The sequence below is a fragment of the Labrus mixtus genome, chromosome 7 (assembly GCF_963584025.1).
Source record: "Labrus mixtus chromosome 7, fLabMix1.1, whole genome shotgun sequence".
In the NCBI taxonomy this organism is placed as follows: Eukaryota; Metazoa; Chordata; class Actinopteri; order Labriformes; family Labridae; genus Labrus; species Labrus mixtus.
Genome location: NC_083618.1, coordinates 20,247,797 through 20,266,348, shown reverse-complemented (window position 1 = coordinate 20,266,348; position 18,552 = coordinate 20,247,797). Strand labels below are relative to the sequence as shown.

General features: G+C 42.4%; 2 protein-coding genes across 6 annotated transcripts in view; one reads left to right on the top strand and one right to left on the bottom strand.

The window, feature by feature from the left end:
* ece1 (endothelin converting enzyme 1) overlaps window positions 1–18,552 on the top strand; it is a 516,542-nt gene that overhangs the window by 200,901 nt on the left and 297,089 nt on the right. The window lies entirely within an intron of this gene.
* Window positions 1–18,552, bottom strand: part of ephb2b (eph receptor B2b) — a 164,722-nt gene that overhangs the window by 40,947 nt on the left and 105,223 nt on the right. For all 4 annotated transcript variants that reach the window (XM_061041154.1, XM_061041156.1, XM_061041155.1 and 1 more), the window contains exons 4-5: window positions 8,448–8,603; window positions 4,969–5,304 (exon numbers count right to left, since the gene is read on the bottom strand). In XM_061041154.1, the coding sequence (XP_060897137.1) occupies window positions 4,969–5,304; window positions 8,448–8,603 (492 nt within the window). The remainder of the gene's footprint in view (window positions 1–4,968; window positions 5,305–8,447; window positions 8,604–18,552) is intronic.

Here is an 18,552-nt window from a genome sequence, read left to right as displayed (position 1 = left end):
CAGATCTTATGTTCAAATACAAGGTCACAACATATTGACAGTCAGTGTAACTGAGCTGAAGAGAGACAGGAAGTGTTGGGAGGAGAGAGATGGGGATGACATGCAGCAAAGGGTCGAGGTCGGATTCAAACCCACAGTTCCTGCAATGAGGACTACAGCCTCTGTACATGGGGAGCACGACATGAACCGCTAGGCTGTCCTACGCCCTCGCCAGAGATTTCTCGGCTGCAAAAATGTAATATTTTGATGCACAAACAGAGGTTGTTCCGCTCTGCAGATTTACAGGTGGACAAAGAAGGGCGCTAAGTCAAAAGCAAACTTCCATATAAAAGAGATGAAGGTTATCAAAAAGAGGTTAATGACACAATAACTAAAAACAACGTTAAACTCAAGGGGAATACATTTAAAAGATAAAACCTGGAAGCTTCACAGCAAGCCGCCGTCCAGCACCCGACGAGAGACTGAAACGTACCATCTGCTCAGGTTAGCATGGGGCGAGGCGGGCTGAACTTTTCATGAATACACAATCACAAACAAAACAGGAATTTCACTGATAGAAATATACATTATTAGTCCAGCAGATGGTAATCAAAACCGCACCTGTGTAGTCCCTCACTGCCCTGAAGATGTTTTTACTCTTTGTGCAGATCAGCTACATTAACATTTCAGAGACCTGAAACCCACTGCTCTAATGTAATTCAAGCTTCAAGACTGTTCATTTCTTGTGACTTACAAATACACAGACTAAAACACTTGTCGTATGTGTCAATGGTTTTGGTTGTTTGTTTATGTGGTTTATCCATATGTTAAACATTTAAAAGCCTAGAAGATATTACCTTCCAAATGAAGCCACATACATACTTTAAGAACTTCTCTTACAAGCTTTTCCATTTGGGTTTGTCAAACAGGTGAAAATGACCCACCAAAAAAAGTGTGTATTTCAAAAGGTCAACATATTAACTGAAACATTGGACTCAAATAATAATCTGAAAGAAAATACCTGCTAAGGTTGGGTAACAAATCCTGTGGAAAAGATTTTAAATCAACTCTTTAACAAGTTGGAATGTAAATACAGTAAAAATGGTGGTGTGGTTGTGGTTTTCATCTGTTAAAGTACGAGCTCTTGACCTTAAAAGAGGTTCATCCTGCATGTTGAGATCAGTTTTGTTCAATTCAACGGAAAGTTTAATATCTATTACAACTGCAGCTGTAAAGTTTTAATCACTGTAATTAGAGTAGTTCCTAAAGAATCACCACAGGTTTTTCTTCCTTATCGTTTTTCCTAAACTTTCTCAAACTCCGAAAGTCACCGGTCACCTGTTTGTCAGAGCGGTCCTGTGTCTCCACTCTCTCACCTGTCAGACACAGTTACATCAATGTCTCACCTTGTCACAGTATAGTTTACCCCCTCAATCACTGACAGAAAGCATCAGATCTGAGTCTCACTCACTCGCTCTGCTCATATACAGTCCTGCAAAGAGAAACATTCTATTGACAGAGCCATGCCAAAATAGATGGCTTTCTTCTTACTCATTATCATAAAATGGCTTGGAGGCACTTCCAACACAAAGCAACTTAGGAGGAATTAGTCATATGCTCATAAAACAGGCTTGAATGCCGTTCAGCACGCCATCTCCCTTTGTGTGGCATTACAGTGTGTAATCAAGCGCCGCACTTTCCAGGGCAATCACGTCCTTTATCGCAGAGGAACTGTCGCCAACCACCTACGGAGTGGGAGGATAAGCCCTGTGGGTGATAGAGTGTGGTGGGTGCCTGATTGGGTACGGTGAGGGAGAAGTTTAAGCTCACGTCTCGTGTCACAGCCTCCCCCCCCCCCCCCCAAAAAAAACTTTCAACCAACAAGTCAAAGATGAAGACGGCAGCCATCCAACAGGAGAAATGAGACGTTTTCACGCCTCTCGCTTTTGATTTACTTATTTTGTTTGTCGCTTTCTCGAGCGCTCAAGCCTCTGGGCTAATGGGTGTTAACTGATTGACTGAATCACACACTTATACGAGCACGAGATTTCAAACTCTCCGTCTGGTTTGTGTTTTTCTTCATCTAACGCTCTAATTCTGTGTGTAAGAGAGGGAAGGCAGAGATCCGCCTGAGGTAATTAGGGGTGACACGATGTTTATGTAACCTCCAAGCCTCACAAACCAGATGCAATTATGGGCTCCTGGTGCTGCTGACCCTGGCCCTCGCTGAAAAAACTGCAAAATCTCCCAAGTCCCAGGGGTGAAGCTGGTTCTGCAGGGTGAAGGGGGGGGGGGGGGGGGGAGTCTGGAGTTGGGGAGCCAAGCAAGAGTTCAGTTCTTTTCACAGCTCCCTCGGACGGGAGCTCTCGCAGCCTAATCCAAAGTGACGGGCACTTCAGTGGAGAGGGCGCGGAGCCCCCCAATTTCCGCCAGGACCCCACGGCAGGGGGAAGCAGAGAAGCCAAGGGTTGGGGTGGCAGACTTATTGTGGCCCAGTGAGAAAGAGCGGGGCAGGGGCCTCATTACAACGCTTAACTGCACTCACAGGCCCTCATTAACCCACAACACCAGTGACTCAAATCAAAACAGACAATAAAAAGAGGTCGCCGTTTGAATAAAGGCCTCCATTTTACTTTGACTTAAGAGTTGGAGCTTTGTAACCGGATGCTTTATGGAGCTTTTACACCAACAGATTTCTGTAAACACTGGCATTTTGCGACAAAGGGTCAATTTACGTGCAGGAATCTCCTCTTTAAATGTGTTCATCCAAGTTATATACCCTTGTATACCCTCTCTGTTTGACTGCTTCCGTGTAGGCATGCCGACATCTGGGAATTCCGGAGGAAAGTAATGAGAGAGTGAGAGTGTAGTTAAACAAAACCCAATATGTCCGTTGTAATAAAAAGCACTGTGTTACTGTGCTGTAGGAAGCTCAGTCACAGAAGACTGCCCTCAGTGCAGGGGGATAGATGATGAGGGATGACAGGCACTTATGTATGTTGCTAATGGGATGCAAAGCCAGTGCAAAGATAAAGCCCGCCCTGTACTCCCGCTGCTTGTCAGTGCTCGGGGGAGAAAAGCTTCGCACGCCAAATGATGCGTTTCATAGAGACAATTAAAGAGCAAATCAATGCTGCTGCCTCTGTGAAATAATTAGAGATAATGCCGACTTCGACTACAGCCACATAGGGGAAAACATGCACAGCTCCTATACTTACAGGAGAGGCTGGAGGACATTGGGAGGTAGATTTCTCTATAGATCAAAAACGTCAACCAAGCACCTGTTTTTCTATAGACCTCAGGTAATATTGGAATCCTGGCTTCTTTGAGGTCTAAGAAGTAGCTCATACATAATGCGCTTCACTAAAAGGACAACAGTGTTGGCTGTGGCAGTGTTTAAAGATTGGTTCATGAAAACTAAAATATCAACAGAGTTTTTAAAAAGAGAATCTGTTGTGATTCTTGGGGTTTATTCAGTCTCAAATTTTCCATCTATCAAATTAAAATAAGAAACTGTGAGAATATAGAGTTTGCCACTGATAATGTCTCAACCTTACACTTTATGGGACAATTTCATTGGAAAAAAACATTTCCAAATCAATGTTATGTGTCACATTAATGACATCTTTAAGCAGACATGCAAGAAGCAACATAATGTAGCTCAAGCAGGTTTGTTATAGAGGAAAAACACTGACTATATAATAAATATCCAAGCTTAAACACACCCAATTTAGACTCAATGTCAGGAGAGTTTACAGATACTTAAAGATAGTGTCAGTAGCTTTTTCCTTAAAAAATTAAACAATAATTGACTTTTACAAAAGTAATGCCACTCAATCATCACTTATGGGCCTCCATAAGACCCTGTCCTCTTCCTGTATTTTGTTCTTTTGGTCGACTCAGGATGTTTCAGAGTGGGGAGGGGATGTGTCTCCCCCAGCCAATGAGGTGAGTTTAGGAGTGGATTCAATTCAGCAATTGGATCCAATTCAAACAGACCAACCTTGCTGACGCGAACCTAGCGGCAAAGAAGAAAGAATTTAAGCAAAGTGAGGCGAAACGCCACAGCTCTTTCGGAAACGAGGGTGAACCTTGGGTTGGCTTTCACCCGCGGACTCAGAGTTTGTCTCCTTTTTGTTTGACTGACAGGTTCCGAACATGGCGGTTAGCTTGTGCTAGTTTGCTCAATTATTGGCTTTTCCATTACAACAATTGCAACATTCTCAGTAGTTTGCAGTCAAGGTCCAAGCAGTACATCCACATGCTAACACTGCATTGGGTGTGCGCTTCTGGTGGTGATGAGCCCAAGAGGAGGGTCCCAGTTTGAATGTTGTATTTACAAGCTGCAATAAACATTGACTTCTGACTTTACTTTTAAAGCTCCTGTGAGGAACTTTCAGTTTGTGTTGATTTTGGCGCCCTCTGTGGACAATGTGGTACCTCCTATCTCTGCTGATTTTAGCGTTAAATAGGAAAATCTGGGATTGGAAACATTTGGTTTTACCTATTAGATGCTTAGTGTGTACATAATGTCATTTTCCACATAGTAGAATGTAGATTTAGGTTTCCAGTGGCTTTAAGGTAAAACTACAATATGTGCATGGAAATAGAGATAAAATCAGTGAGCAGTGCAGGAGAGACAGCAGCTAGGTCTGACTGCACTCACAGTCTGAGAGACATGATGATGAGGTCACAGAGTAAAGACCAGCAGGCCATCACATTCTGTCTGTCACATCATCAACAGCACTCTCCTTTCCATTTCAGAGCTCTTCATCTGCATACATCACCATGCAGGAGAGGGAAGCAGCTTACTTAATGCAGGTTTCTGCTCGGTGCATGATGTGCTTGTTGAAGAAGAGTGTGATGAAGAGGTACAGTACAGCGACAGAGGAGCGATACAGAAATAGATGTGGAAAGAGACGGAGGGAACAGAAGAGGAAACCACATGGGGAATATTAAGTGTAGAAAAAGACAGATGGGCCCACTTACCAGCCTGGTTAGTGGTAATGTTGACTGAGGAGTACTGAGGGGAGTACGGGCTCTGATCTGACACCCCGTTGACAGCCTGCACCTCGAACGTGTACTGCGTGTGGGCCAGCAGGTCGCTGATGTAGACCCGGTTTTCTGTCAAACCCAGCTGACGGGGCAGAAACTGAACGTTGTCCCCACAGCGCGTGCAGCCTCCACGACCTCCACCGCAGCTCTTACAGATGATGTTGAAGACCACGTCCTCCCGGCCGCCCGAATCCCGAGGAGGCGTCCACTCCAGCATGACGGAGGTTTCATTCACGCTGGAGATGACGGTCTGAGGAGCTGATGGGACGGCTGGAAAACACAATAGATGATTTTAAGTTAAAGGTAGAGTGATAAAACCAAAACAGGAAATTTATTTTAGGTAGAAAAATTCTGTTTTGTCAAGTTCTCTTAAGGGTCTTTATTTCAGATTAAAAAAACAAAGTAAAAAAGAATGAAAGAAAGAGAGAAATTGGGAAGCTAGCCTAGCAGTTAAGTCGCACAGCCAATGTACGGAGGAGGGTACAGTCCTCATTGCAGCGGCCGTGGGTTTCGAATCCGACCTCAGCTCTTTATGCATTTAGTCCAGCCAGCTTCTGCTCTTGAAATTTTTTTTTCCTCAGATCAATTGTTAAAACACAAGCCTATAGCTTGACACAGACTAAAACAATTAAGCAATAAACATTAATGAATATGTTCTCAGTAACTTAGTTGCAAATCAAGAAAATACAGAAAAAATTATCTTGTGATTCTCTCCATTAAATGCTGATCTTTTTTTTAAATACTGATTAATCGCTGAATTTCAATATTTTACTTGCATGTTTGTAAGTTGTTTAAGGCTTTTATTTTGAATTTCTGTTCTGACTATAGCTCACCGTACTTTAACTCCCTTTTAGATACAAACATGCTTTTATTTTGAAAGAAAAAGGAACCTCCAGCAGATTGAAGGTTAAGACTTTAAGTAATCCAAGTAAAAAGGAACTTTTTACAGATGGAAATGAGACAAAAGGCCAAAAGGAACATTAAAAAGGTGAAATGTTTGATGTCTCAAGGTGGATATTACTTTTGACTTGTTAACTGAGCCGTGAGGTATCATTCTCTACCGTCACTGTGGCTACAGGGAGACACTGCGGTCAGACGTATGGCAAAGCTACAGAGCGCCTACAGGAACTAAATAGCACGCGTTTAATACAATGAATGCATTTAATTCTGACCTCAATAGCATCACGTTTGATGCGTTAATGCTGACAGCCCTAGTTGTGATTCACGTCATTTCTCAGTGTCCTTTTAGCTCTGTTTTGTCTTAACTCCAGAGGGGAAATATACGACTCCTTTTGGCTTCTAAATGCTCCGTCATGTTCACATGTTGCCAACTTTGTCTGACTGCCATCTGGTTCTGAGCAGGTACCGTACAGTCGGTTTATCAGAGCTTTCTTTTTCTTTCTTTTTTTTTTTTTTTTACTGAAAACAGCTGCCTGTTGCTGCTGGACAAGAGGCTGAGGAGAGGCCAGAGAGTGAATGAAAACAGTAAAGATGTGGGCTAAAATAAAAAAAAAAAACCTCCCTCCCCGACACTGGGCAAGGAGACGCTCAGACACTCCAGGGGTCTAATTGGGATTACAGAGTGGTGGGATTGTTGTCTTTAGGTTTTCTACTAAATTTCAACCGCTTTCACGTTTAAAGTTTGTGTTCTCCATTGTTATTGTATAATCCCTAACTAAAGCTGCTTAAAGACATCCCATAACATGGAAAACTGAACAAACCGAGTTAAGAGTTTAAACTATTGTTTTCTGCACATTTCTTTGGCAGTGTTATTCTGTAACTTCTGAGGGATTTCTTTGCTATGAAGATGTGAAGAAAATCTCTAGAAGCTTACAGGAAAGAGGTACAAGAGAAGACTTTTATTTTGCTTATTAATATTGGTGTTGTGTTAACACGGAGGGCAGAATAACCACCTCTGCTTAAATAACCCCTTCACAGGAGAAGACAAACTCTCAGAGATACTTCATCGTCTTTAAGGTCGGAGCCGACTGTAAGCTGGCAGTTCTTCCCCCCCTGAGATGCCCATTTACATCTCTCATGTTTCATGCTGCTGTCCACTTTGTCAAGTGTTTTCTTAACATCTCCTCCTGACGTTTTTCTCATGGAGCTCGCGCATAGGTTTACTGCAGCGGAGAGAAAGCGACCGTTTCCCCTGTCGAGACATTCTCAGCAGCTCGGCGTTTTCGGGGGGTGGAAACTTTTCCACATGCCGCTGCGTGTTGAGTGACAGGCAACACAAACAAACAATGGGAAGTGTTTATCTTCTACAGACATGTGCACCTAATTATGGAAGACGAATCCTCCGGGACTAATGAGATAAACAATTCCACTCCGCCCACTACATCCTAAATCTGAATCGATCACTTCTTATTTAACCTCCTTTTAATTGGCGGCAATTAACAGATCTCCGGCTCTGGAAGGAAGCCCAATGGAGTGCACTTCTTGGTGTTTCTCATACATGGAAACATAACTCCTTCTTTGGCATCTCCTTCCCGGGGAGGAGGACTAATATCCCCCCCATTAGCTGGCGGGGCGGCTCTGATGGGCCCATTCCCTTGGCTTTAATCAGGCCGGGCCCTGCTGCGCTTAATACGGGTGACGTGACGCTGCCGCTTTCTCATTCACAACAGCTGCTCGACTCCCAGAGCCAGGCTTATGCAAATCTCCTTTGTTGGAGGCCATCAAATCTCTTCCCTCCTCGCTCCCTTTCAACAGGCGGAGAGGGAAAGAGTGAGGGAAAAAACACTACCCAATGTTGAAAGGGCCTTTTTTTCTTCTCCGGCACCCCTGTTTTGTTTTAGATCGACCACACTCTAAGCGCCGATTCTCCGTCTTTCTCACATGCAGCAAACCCCTCTGAGCGCTCTCAAATTCCCTCTCCTTCTTCATTTTCTTTCGACGAGTCTCGCCCCTCGTACTCAACCCCCTCCCCGCTCTCTCACTTTGCTCTATCCTTTCCACTCTCTCTTCCTCAACCTCAGTGTCAGCATCAAATTCAAATTCAAATTCAAACAGCTTCATTGGCATGACAAGAGAGAGTGTCGCCCGGGCTCTTTCTCCGGGCTGGCCCTTTCACAAAGCGTCGCGCCCTGGCCCAGTAACCCCCCGGCCCTTTCCTGGAGTACGGGGACTGTGTGATGTAGAGGAGGGTCAGATCTGTGGACAGCCACACTATGAGCATGTCAGCGTCATGTTCGTGTGAGGGACGGCACTGACAGGGTTTCTCTGTTTGCAGTTACACAGACCACCACTGTCCTTTGAACCCGGGGCTCTTCTGCTCGCGGGTGTGAAATGTGCGTGTGTCAAAAGAGTTCATATTCGACATCAAAGGCTTTGTGGGTATGTGTAGTGTAAGTGTTTGTGCGGAGTGTCAAGTTAGGGTTCAAATCTAACCACTTCAGTACTATACATACTTGTGCAGGGCATCTGGAGAGGATCTGAGTCGGTGCGGTAGTATCCATTCCGGCAGACGCAGTTGATGGCGCCTTCGCTGGTGGTGCGACTGTTGATGGGACACTGCAAGCAGGCTTCATCTCCCTGTGTCGGTTTGAAAAAGCCCGAGGGACAGGCTGAGAGACAGAAGAGGATACGTATGAGAATAAAGAACAAAACAAGTACAACCGCTGTTCTTCAAAAGCAACGCAAATGTAAATGACATTCCTGAGCATACTGTTTTTAAGCTCTTTCAAATAGTTTTATTTTCTAAAATGTCACATTTTCCAGAGCCCAAGGTGACCTCTCTGAATGACCTGTTGTTAAGCCACAACTGAAAACCCAAAGATATTGAATCAATAAACATTTTAAACACGTTTTGTTCAACGTTCAACATTCTAACAATGAACCACAGACTGTATAAAACATGGATATACTGTAGTACCTATCTATTCTCCCAAGCATACCAATAGTTTTCTGTTTGTGTGTGTGTGTGTGTGTGTGTGTGTGTGTGTGTGTGTGTGTGTGTGTGTGTGTGTGTGTGTGTGTGTGTGTGTGTGTGTGTATTGGTACATGTGATCTCTTGTGTGGCTATTGATGATGTGTTGTACTCTTTAACTCAGTAGAATAACAAATGGAGCAGCAAGAAATGCAGCCAGTCTCACAGATGACTGGAGTAGATCCTGAAGTATGTACTCATTCAAAAATAGACTTTAAATCATGAATCCAGAATCGTTTCGAATCGAAAATAGATTCTGAATTGAATCATGACCCCAACTATCGAAATCGCTAGACACCCACAGATTCCCAGCCCTGTTTACGTGCGTATTTACATACGCTTCAGATTATTCATCTTATTATTATTATTATTATTATTATTATTATTATTGTTCCGTATTTCAAACTTTGTTTCCCATATTTCCAGCTACAGCTCATTTGATGGCTGTTTTGTAACATCTTGCATCACATCAGACGGCGTCAAGTGACCAGAACTCAAAACAAACCCAGAAATCACACACAGCGACTCAAATATATAAATATACATCAGCACAACTGACTTATTAATACACACCAGTGAAGCCTTGCATGTGAGGCAACTCTCCGCACATATGGCAACATGGCAACATGGTGGAAGTTTGCTCTGAATTATTCACCGCGCTCTAGTTGACTGAGACATCTCTGAAGTGCCCTGCTTTCTGGTAAGAGCCCTTTTAGAGGCCTCTCTGTGGAAACCTGGGAGGAAAGTTGCTTTCTTGATCGAGGCGATGATGGACCTGCACACTTCAGCTACCCATTCAGTTCTGTGTTTGTGTGTCTGTCTTTGTGTGGGAGAATCACAGGCTGTGTACGAGGTGAGTGTGTTTGTAGGTTGCCATAAGCGTCCGTGAGTGCAGCGATAAACAAACTAACTTAGCTGTGTGTGAAATCCCCTTTTCCTCTCTTGAGTCACATTCTGCCTAAACCTTCACCGCTAAAGAAAATGTTTTTTTTTGTTTTTTTCAAACGTTTGCACCTGCACCATGTCAAGAGCTTTTTTTTTTTTTTTTTTTTTTTTTTTTTTCTTCTTCTATCTTGGGCCAAACCAGCAACGGTTTTGCTTCAGGTAATCCAACAGCTCCCACCTGCCCCTCAGATAAAGAAGGAAACACTGAGGTGTGGAGACAGACGTGTGGGAAGCACAGTAACATGAAGAATTCACACATGGGATACGCCGCATGTCGAAAGTTTAAACCCCTCAGGCCTGTCAGTGCTGCAGTTTTGTGTAAAAGCAGAATAATTTATAGTGTCTGATGAAAGGAAACAAAGTCAAGAAGCCTCTACAAATAAAATCCTGTTTTTTTTTTTTTTTTAAACATGCATCTTTCATAGAGATATTCTTTTAAATCCACTATGGAAACAGAATTATTATCTTGTTGCTCCCATATTTATCAAGCAATCAAGCAATCATGATTTGTATAGCGCCAATTCATAACCGCTGGCATTCCTTGCCGCTGAGGTGGAGGTCAGAGCAGGCTGTGCATGAATGAGGATGGCGGTGGTTGTGGGGACGACAGAGTCTGATGGTGGTGGCTGGGCGTCGGGTGGTGGTGTTGATTAACAACACAGTCCGAAGGTTGAGGCTGGGCGTACAGTGGTGGTTGGGATGACACAGTCCGATGGTGGAGGCTGGGCGTACAGTGGTGGTTGGGATGACACAGTCCGATGGTGGAGGCTGGGCATTGGGTGGTGTTTGGCACCACATAGACCGAAGGTTGAGGCTGGTTGTCGGGCAGTGATTTGGGGACGACACAGACTACTGATTTACTGTATTTGTGTTACTCATCATGGGGACAGTTCCCCCCCCCCCCCCAATTTTTTGGTGTGTTTCTAAAAGTTTACATTAACATGGCTACAATTTTCTAGTAATAAAACTACGACCAGTATTTCATTCTGAGGCTACACTTGCAATTACAGCTAAATTGTAGCATCTGGAATATGGAAACATCTGCAGCTGTAACTTCCATTTAAAGCAGTTCAAATCACAGGGCGGAATTAGTCCCTAGTCCAATCCCAATGTTTGTATTAGACGGACAAATCGCTGCACTCACAGACCCTATAGGCTGGAGGATTAATGCTCTTTTCTCCCCCTCCTTGTAACTCAAGAGAACATTACTCAGTCAGCACCATCGCCGTCTGAATATGGATGTTTTAGTGATTCAAAAATGGTGAAAGATGGAGAAGGGTTGCGGTAGAAGTTTGAAAAAACTTTCTTTCATAATAAATGAACCTTTATTCTTCGCCTTACTGCGCTGTGGATAGAAATCGACTGTGGCAGTTCATTTCATACGTGTTGATTTCTGCACTTTTGTATGTTCATAGTGGTCCACCTTAGTGGTTCTTCAGCTCTTTTCTTAGCAATCATAAACCACCTTGTAATTATATTTTCAGCCAAGTACCACCTGCTCATCACTAACTTTTTTAGCTAGAAAATAAAAGCTTTAAGGAGGACATACAATACAGCGCTGCAGCATCAGTGTTTGTTTACCAGAAATAGGTGCACAGGCATTGTGCAACAGTTTGCTATTTTCTCCCTTGTTGATGTTGTGATGATGATGATTTTATTATTGTATCATGCATGACCGATATGCCCAGCCCAAAACAGGCTTACAAGACACCATAATTAATACACAGACACCAAAGAACAAAAGTAGACACTTAATAATAACAATACTAATGAAACGAACCATCCTGACGTTTCCTCCAGGCGTTAGAGAGAAACATGGCCGGCTTATTGACATTAGAATTAAACAACCTCTCCATCCTGTCATCATCTTTGCTCCAGAACATTTCAGGCTTTTGAGCGTACAGTTCATTAATCAAAGGTGTTCTTAACTCATTGTAAAGAGGATATTTGTTGTTGTTGTTGTTGTTGTTGTTGTTTTAAATCACATTAAAATCTTTTTTGTAATACCAATGATAATTTGTAGGCTCTGTTTTCTTACTTTTCGTTCTAATTTGCTGGATGGTTTCTATGTTTCAGAATCAGAATCAGATTTATTGGCAAGGTATGCTTACACACACAAAGAATTGAACTTCGGTGAGCTGTGCTCTCATATGTACAGGTACAACATTAAATATCAACAATAAACATATTAAGAAAAGAATAATATTTACATGACTAAATGTGAAACAGGGTTGGAAATTAGCACCAGTCACCTGCCAAATACAGTGTGTTTGTTTTTTTTGCAGTGACGGGTAAATTTGCTCGACCTACCAGTCACGGCAAGAAAATAAAAGTACCAAAACAGAGTGACTTTAAAATAACAAATTGATTATCTTGTCTCTCGAGGTTCATTTGTTCATTTCTAAATCACCTTAATGAGTTAGCCTTTGACTGCAATGGAAACTCTTACCAGCCTCTAAATATAATGAACTAAAAGCACAAACTTTTTCTCTGTTCATTAGCGAGACAAAGAGCATGTCAGTTTCCACAACAGAAAGGATTTTGTTTTTTTATTTTTTTCTGTTATCTCAAAAAATGTCTCAAAGCAAACAAAAACAATCTTGCACACAATGAAGTTCATTGCAACATTTACAGACGTTTTATTGGAGTTAATTACATTGCAAATAGATATCTTAAAAATAATCATGGTTTATCAAGATTACATTCTGCTTCTTGACTTATTATAGTACTTTTATTTTAGGAACGCATGAATGACTGATATTTTAGCCCAGGGGTTTGTTGCCCCCCTCTCTTGACAAACCCTCTGGTTGGAGGTACAGACTGCCCAGGGCCAAGCGCAACAGATACAAACTTTTGTATCTTGCTCATGCAGTTAATGCACTTCATCTTCTTTAAACCACGACTGCACTTTTTTTTATATTGCTACCATTCCAGTGACATTTTTTCAGTTTTCTTGGTTGTATTCCATCAGGTTGTGTTGCACTGCCCTCTCTGTTTATCTGTTGTGTTTTTTGTCCACTGCTGTAAATCAAGGTCTGAACTGAATGAGGTGAACTGAAACAACAGTCTATCTGTATATTACATCTATGGAGAGAGTTGTATTGTTTAATACATACAGTATGATCGGCTACACCATGTTTCTTAAGAGTGCTTATTGTAAAACAGCTTCATTACTACAGTTTGTGTAAAACAAGAAGCAGTTTTCATTCACATCTTAACGTTCTCCTCTCTACTCTCCATGCATGAGCTTTGACATGTTTTTCTTCGTCTATGATTGATGGAGGAAAGGTTTTGGGCACAGAGTGAAACATGAGGCCTGGACATTCACGCTGCCAGTCAACAGCGTCTGTGAATGAGGCCCAGGCAACAGCTAGGAGGGGAATTGGGATCGAACCTCGGCGGCACCAGTCAGGTCTATATGTGAGAGCTGAGAAACACCAAAGGGAACTGCATAAAGAGGTGGTGAAGGGGGGGGGGGGGAGAGAGAGGAGAAGTGCAAAGATGAGAACAAAGAGAGGAGAGGAGAGGGGAGAGGAGGGGGGCGACTGTGTGCAGGAGTTTTATATGCAAAGGAATTCAGTGTGTTACTGTGCACACAGGGAATGTATGAGCTGCAACAGTGTGCACACTGTGCAGAACAATCAGAACAATGACTTTCAAATCTGCATGTGGAGGGAAATGAAAGAATACAACTGATTATGGCCTATAAAGCCCCATGAGGCCTTTCCAACACAGTTGCCATATTTACATAATCAGTCAAAGCTATTGGATGTTTGGATATTGGACGGTAAGACGATGTTTGCTTTGGTATTGAATTTCTCTATTTGGATCAAAATGTTGAATTGGTTAACTCTCGTTTTGCTCGGTTTAGAAAATTCTCGACAACCTTAACGTCACATAAACTTTTTCACAAGAGCCTGAAACTCAGTAACAGATTCAGTTTGGTGCCTTGTAGCTGCATTTGACTTTCTGCCATCCCAAAAGCATGTGTTTTGAATCCCATTGTTTTAATGTTATTTATGAGTTTGACACATTTTATAGGAGAAATTAGTAAGACGATGCAAAAGATCGTTTTCCCCTTTCAATCAATGTATCAAAAGGGATGAAAATAAACATGTTTTTTTAAGCTTTTAGAGCCTGAATCTATAAGGTGTTTTTTTTGCACTGCGCTTTATTAATTCTTAATGTGGACATTCATTTGAAAAACAAAAATTGAAACTTTTAACTTCCAGTTAATTTGATTTCCGTTAACGTTACTCTTAGAGAGTAAGATGGATCAAGGACAACCTGCGTAGGACCATTTCGCCTCCTGTACTTTAGAGAGCTTCAAAGAATTACGAGGCAAATGTCAGTCTCTTTTATTGTGAAATGCTGCTTGACCTACGTTACGTACTTCCAGAGCGCCTCTAGAGTGTTTCTTAGTCTTCATGACCTCTTCAGAACTCATATCTTTTGACAATGCCAAAGCTGGTGATGTTATTGTTTTGATAATACCTGTTAACCTTTATAATTAACGGAATCAACTGATTAACTGCTATCCAAGTTGACGTCTTTGTTAACAGATTGATTTGTTTTTGATTAACTGTACCCACCTCTGATTTTATAAGTATATCCCGGTGTATTTTGCACATTTCATCCGGAGTCATATTAAAGTCTGATGTCCAGTTTATTTCCATTGTTTAATCAAAGCTTGTCGTTAATCTTGTGTTATTTGAGATGTATGTTTTTGTCTTATTGTGTAGCTTTATAGATATATACTGTGAGTATACTGTATATATATATATAGTTTTATATGTGCATGTTCAGATTTGAATAATAAAACTAAACAGTGTGTTTAACAGTCTGTCGATTTAGTTCCTCTGAACATAAAAACAGATGCTAGTTTTTACATTTAACCAAAGCTGTCAAATATGCTGTAATATATGTCAAATTGACATCTTCTAATGAATCTCAAGCTTGATCATTTAGTTTAACTTGAACTGTTTCAGCGCTCCTCACAGAGTTAAGACAGTTCCAAGTACGAGACTTGTTACAGAAAACTAAACAGAGCTGACATTTAAGTATGTTCTTCATCCATCTGTGTAAAGCTTCCTTATCGTGTACTTGAGAGTTATTACAGCCCCTGGAAAAGGTATTTGTAAAAAAGCACTAGTATATCCGTTTGAGAAGGACACAGGCTCATGTGTCATGGCACGCCTCTCTGCCCTGGCACAGCCATTATTTTGGGGGAAATATTTGGGGAATTTCCACCTCATACCAGGATGACAGATTTTAAGAGTTGCTAAGTTGTCTGGTGTCAGATGTAGAGAAGCGGAGACGAGCAGAGCTGTGATTAAAAAACAGATCAGAGCTTTAATTCCCCACCTCCCCGCCTGCCCAGACTGCTGCTGTTGAGCTGTTTGATCACCGTCCTGGCAGACGTGCTCGACAAGCGAGAGCTAAAGGCTGTCTTCTTTTTTTCTTCTTTTTAGGATGTTTTCTCTGAGTTCAGATCTCCTTCTGGCAAGAAAAGCTAATTATTGCAAGAATATTCATTGACAAACGCTGCTCTGTTGTTCCTGCTTCCTTCACTTCAATAAAACAGACTGCCGTTAATATTTTTTAATTTTATCAAGCAAACATGACTCTCTTTTTTTTCTATTAGATCTTTAAGGGAGCTGGAGCGTGGATTCTGGAAGTGGGACAAACACACACAAAAAAAAAAACAACGTGGCAATAAGTCAAGAATAAAGGCCGTGAATAAAAGCTTTAAGAGAATTTATAAACACTTCAGACTCAATTTAGCAAAGGCCCCGTCGAAAGGTCCAGATCACCTCAAAGTGGTTCCAGAGTCACAGGCATACTCGCTCTTCAATCATGTTTCTGGAAAACAGACAAAAACCCCTCCAAACCGTTTTGTTTCCAGTAACGTTAAATCATTTTAAAACTCTGTATTACAAAACTTTAATCCAAGCCGGAGCCTTCAAAACAGAATATGAATAAAAAGCTCCCTCACACACACACACACACACACACACATTCCAAACCCCCAGCTGTGTGTGCCTGTCTGCGTTTATGACTTTAATAACATATAGTGACATAAAGGCTTTAATTAGGGGGGTCTTTTGCGAGGACTCGCCGAATAAAAATAGTGCCGCGAGAGCTGGCGAGGGGTCCGACGCTGCGCCAGGGTGCTAGTCAGTTTTTACAGCAGGTAATTTGCTGGTTGTTTCAAAGGTTTCCTGAACGTTACAGCTGGGGAGATTTATAGCAGGTTGAAGAGGAGACCTGCAGCTAAAACCATCTGAGTGCTACAAAGTGTGCCGGTTTATGTGCAACTTTTTTACTCTCAGTGTGTGTGTGTGTGTGTGTGTGTGTGTGTGTGTGTGTGTGTGTGTGTGTGTGTGTGTGTGTGTGTGTGTGTGTGAGAGACGGAGGCGAAGCACAAAGAGAAGGGAGCAGAAAGATAGCGGCAGCCATGACAGACTTCTGTGAGCACGTCAGGAGTCACACACACACAGTACCTCGGAAGTGATCATTTGCTAACAATAGAACATTTGATATGTAATAGTGCTAGCTCTAGAAAATACTCTCTTTGTGTGCATAAAAGGGGACAAACAACAACCAGGAATTTGACATTTCCATCGTGTCTGCCTGTGCAGTCCTGTGCGCTGTAAGCAAACAGTCAGCTGTCTGATTCCAGGTGATCCAGCCCGAGGCCACACCCATCGAGGGGAATACAAAAAACAAAACAGCCTCAACAGCCATCCAGTCTCTTTCAGCCACCATCCTTCATCTACACCACCCGACAGAGAGACTCTTTGTCCGCCAGCAACAACAGCACACCCCTCCAGCTCCCCTTTTCCAAACCCTGTTCCCCCTTTTCAGTCCAGCCCCCCCCCCCCCCCCCCCCCCCCCCGTAAAAAACTGCTTTATTTAATGAACACACCATTAAAGAAGAGACAAAGGCAGGCAAGGTGCGTGTATGTGTGTGTTCTGTGTGTGTTCTGTGGGAGTGCGGTGTTCAGGGTGTGAAAGAGAAAAGGCTGGAGGGGGAGAGAAAAAAAAAAAATCTGAGGTGCGAGGTTTTGTGTGCACAGCAGGAAAAAGTGCTGAAAGCGGTGAAAACGGCGAGCGTCAGAGGGTTTTCTGTGTCTGTGTGTGTGTGTGTGTGTGTGTGTGTGTGTGTGTGTGTGTGTGCCTTTGTGTGTGTGTGTGTGTGTGTGTACACGTGTGTGCCTGGATGCTGGGTGTTTCCCTGTATTCAACTGTGACCAAAACGGCCGCTACAGTGAGCGATGCACAAGTTTGGACCGCTGTTTGCTTTGGTGCTGCCCGTAAAAACTATTTATAAGAAGCTCTGCAGGGAGCGATCAGAGGCTGTCGTAAAAGACACAAGTTTCTCTTTTTTTTTTTACAAGAGAGACAACAGGAGGCCATAACATTAAGACAACCTGTTAGCTTTAGCAGCAGTTTAGCAGGATATTTGGATTCACTAGAGGCCTGAAGATACAATAACACTACGATACTTTAGAGTCACAAAACGATATTCAAGCAATTGTGAGCTTTTGCAATATGCTTCGTAGTCTGATATCTGACTTGAGTTCCTTTCTTTAAAGCTCCCTCGAGGAGTTTTTGGCTGGTTATAAAACAGGCTGAAATAAATACAAATCCCTCTACATGACTTACAAAAAGCAAACAAGACCATCAGGAATAAGACCGGCCATTTCTCTAAACTTATTTTAATGCCTGGCTGTCACACCTGCGACCGGCTTGGGGCCAGCCGAGGCAATTAACAACACTTAGCCATTGTTTACATTCTCCCAGCAGAGATGAACCGTGAGTGATACGTTGGACTGTTAAAAGGAAGCCAGATGAGGTTTGGTCTCAGAAAACACTACTTAAACATGTACAGGACAAAGATAAGCAAAGAGATACTATGTACAGCTCTGACCACAGGGGGAGCCACGATCAACAAAACGTGAAGGTCGATCACAGAAGCTTTGACTGCAAATCACATACACAAAGAACTATTTTGTCAACATGGCCTTTTCAGCCTGTTTTTCTCACTTTAATCATTTTCATAGCAGTAAAAAAAAAAGACTGACTGCCCAGATCTACAGATGCTTTTTTTTTTTCCAAACTCAGACACAGGTGCAGACAGGCAGTGCACAGTGGTGATGCACAGGGTGTGAAATGAAACACATTTTAACTAACTTTCCTCACATTTTGCTGAATGAAAAGCAATGTTTTTTTTTTTGTTTTTGTTATTCTAACACCAAAGAGTGCCAGTTGGCTCAGCTGTTAGGTCGCGTACCCCATGTACAGAGGCTGTAGTCCTTAAAGTGGACACCCGGGCTTCCCCTCGGCCCCTTTCCCACATGCCATTCCCACTCTCCTGCCGATTTCCTTCTCTATCCACTGCCCCGTCCTCTAAAATAAAGGCGTGAAAGCGCCCCTAAAATCTCAGAAACTAAATAATCTAGAGCCAAGATATTTGATTTGTGTTTGCAGCTTTACCTTAAATTTGAACCTTCTTTTCCTGGAAAAGGAAATATGTCATACAGCCAGGTAAAAACCAAACATAAGAAAACAAAGACACACAGACTCAAGTATTGATTCTTGGCATCCTTCTATAGATACCACACTGCAGGGAAAAATAC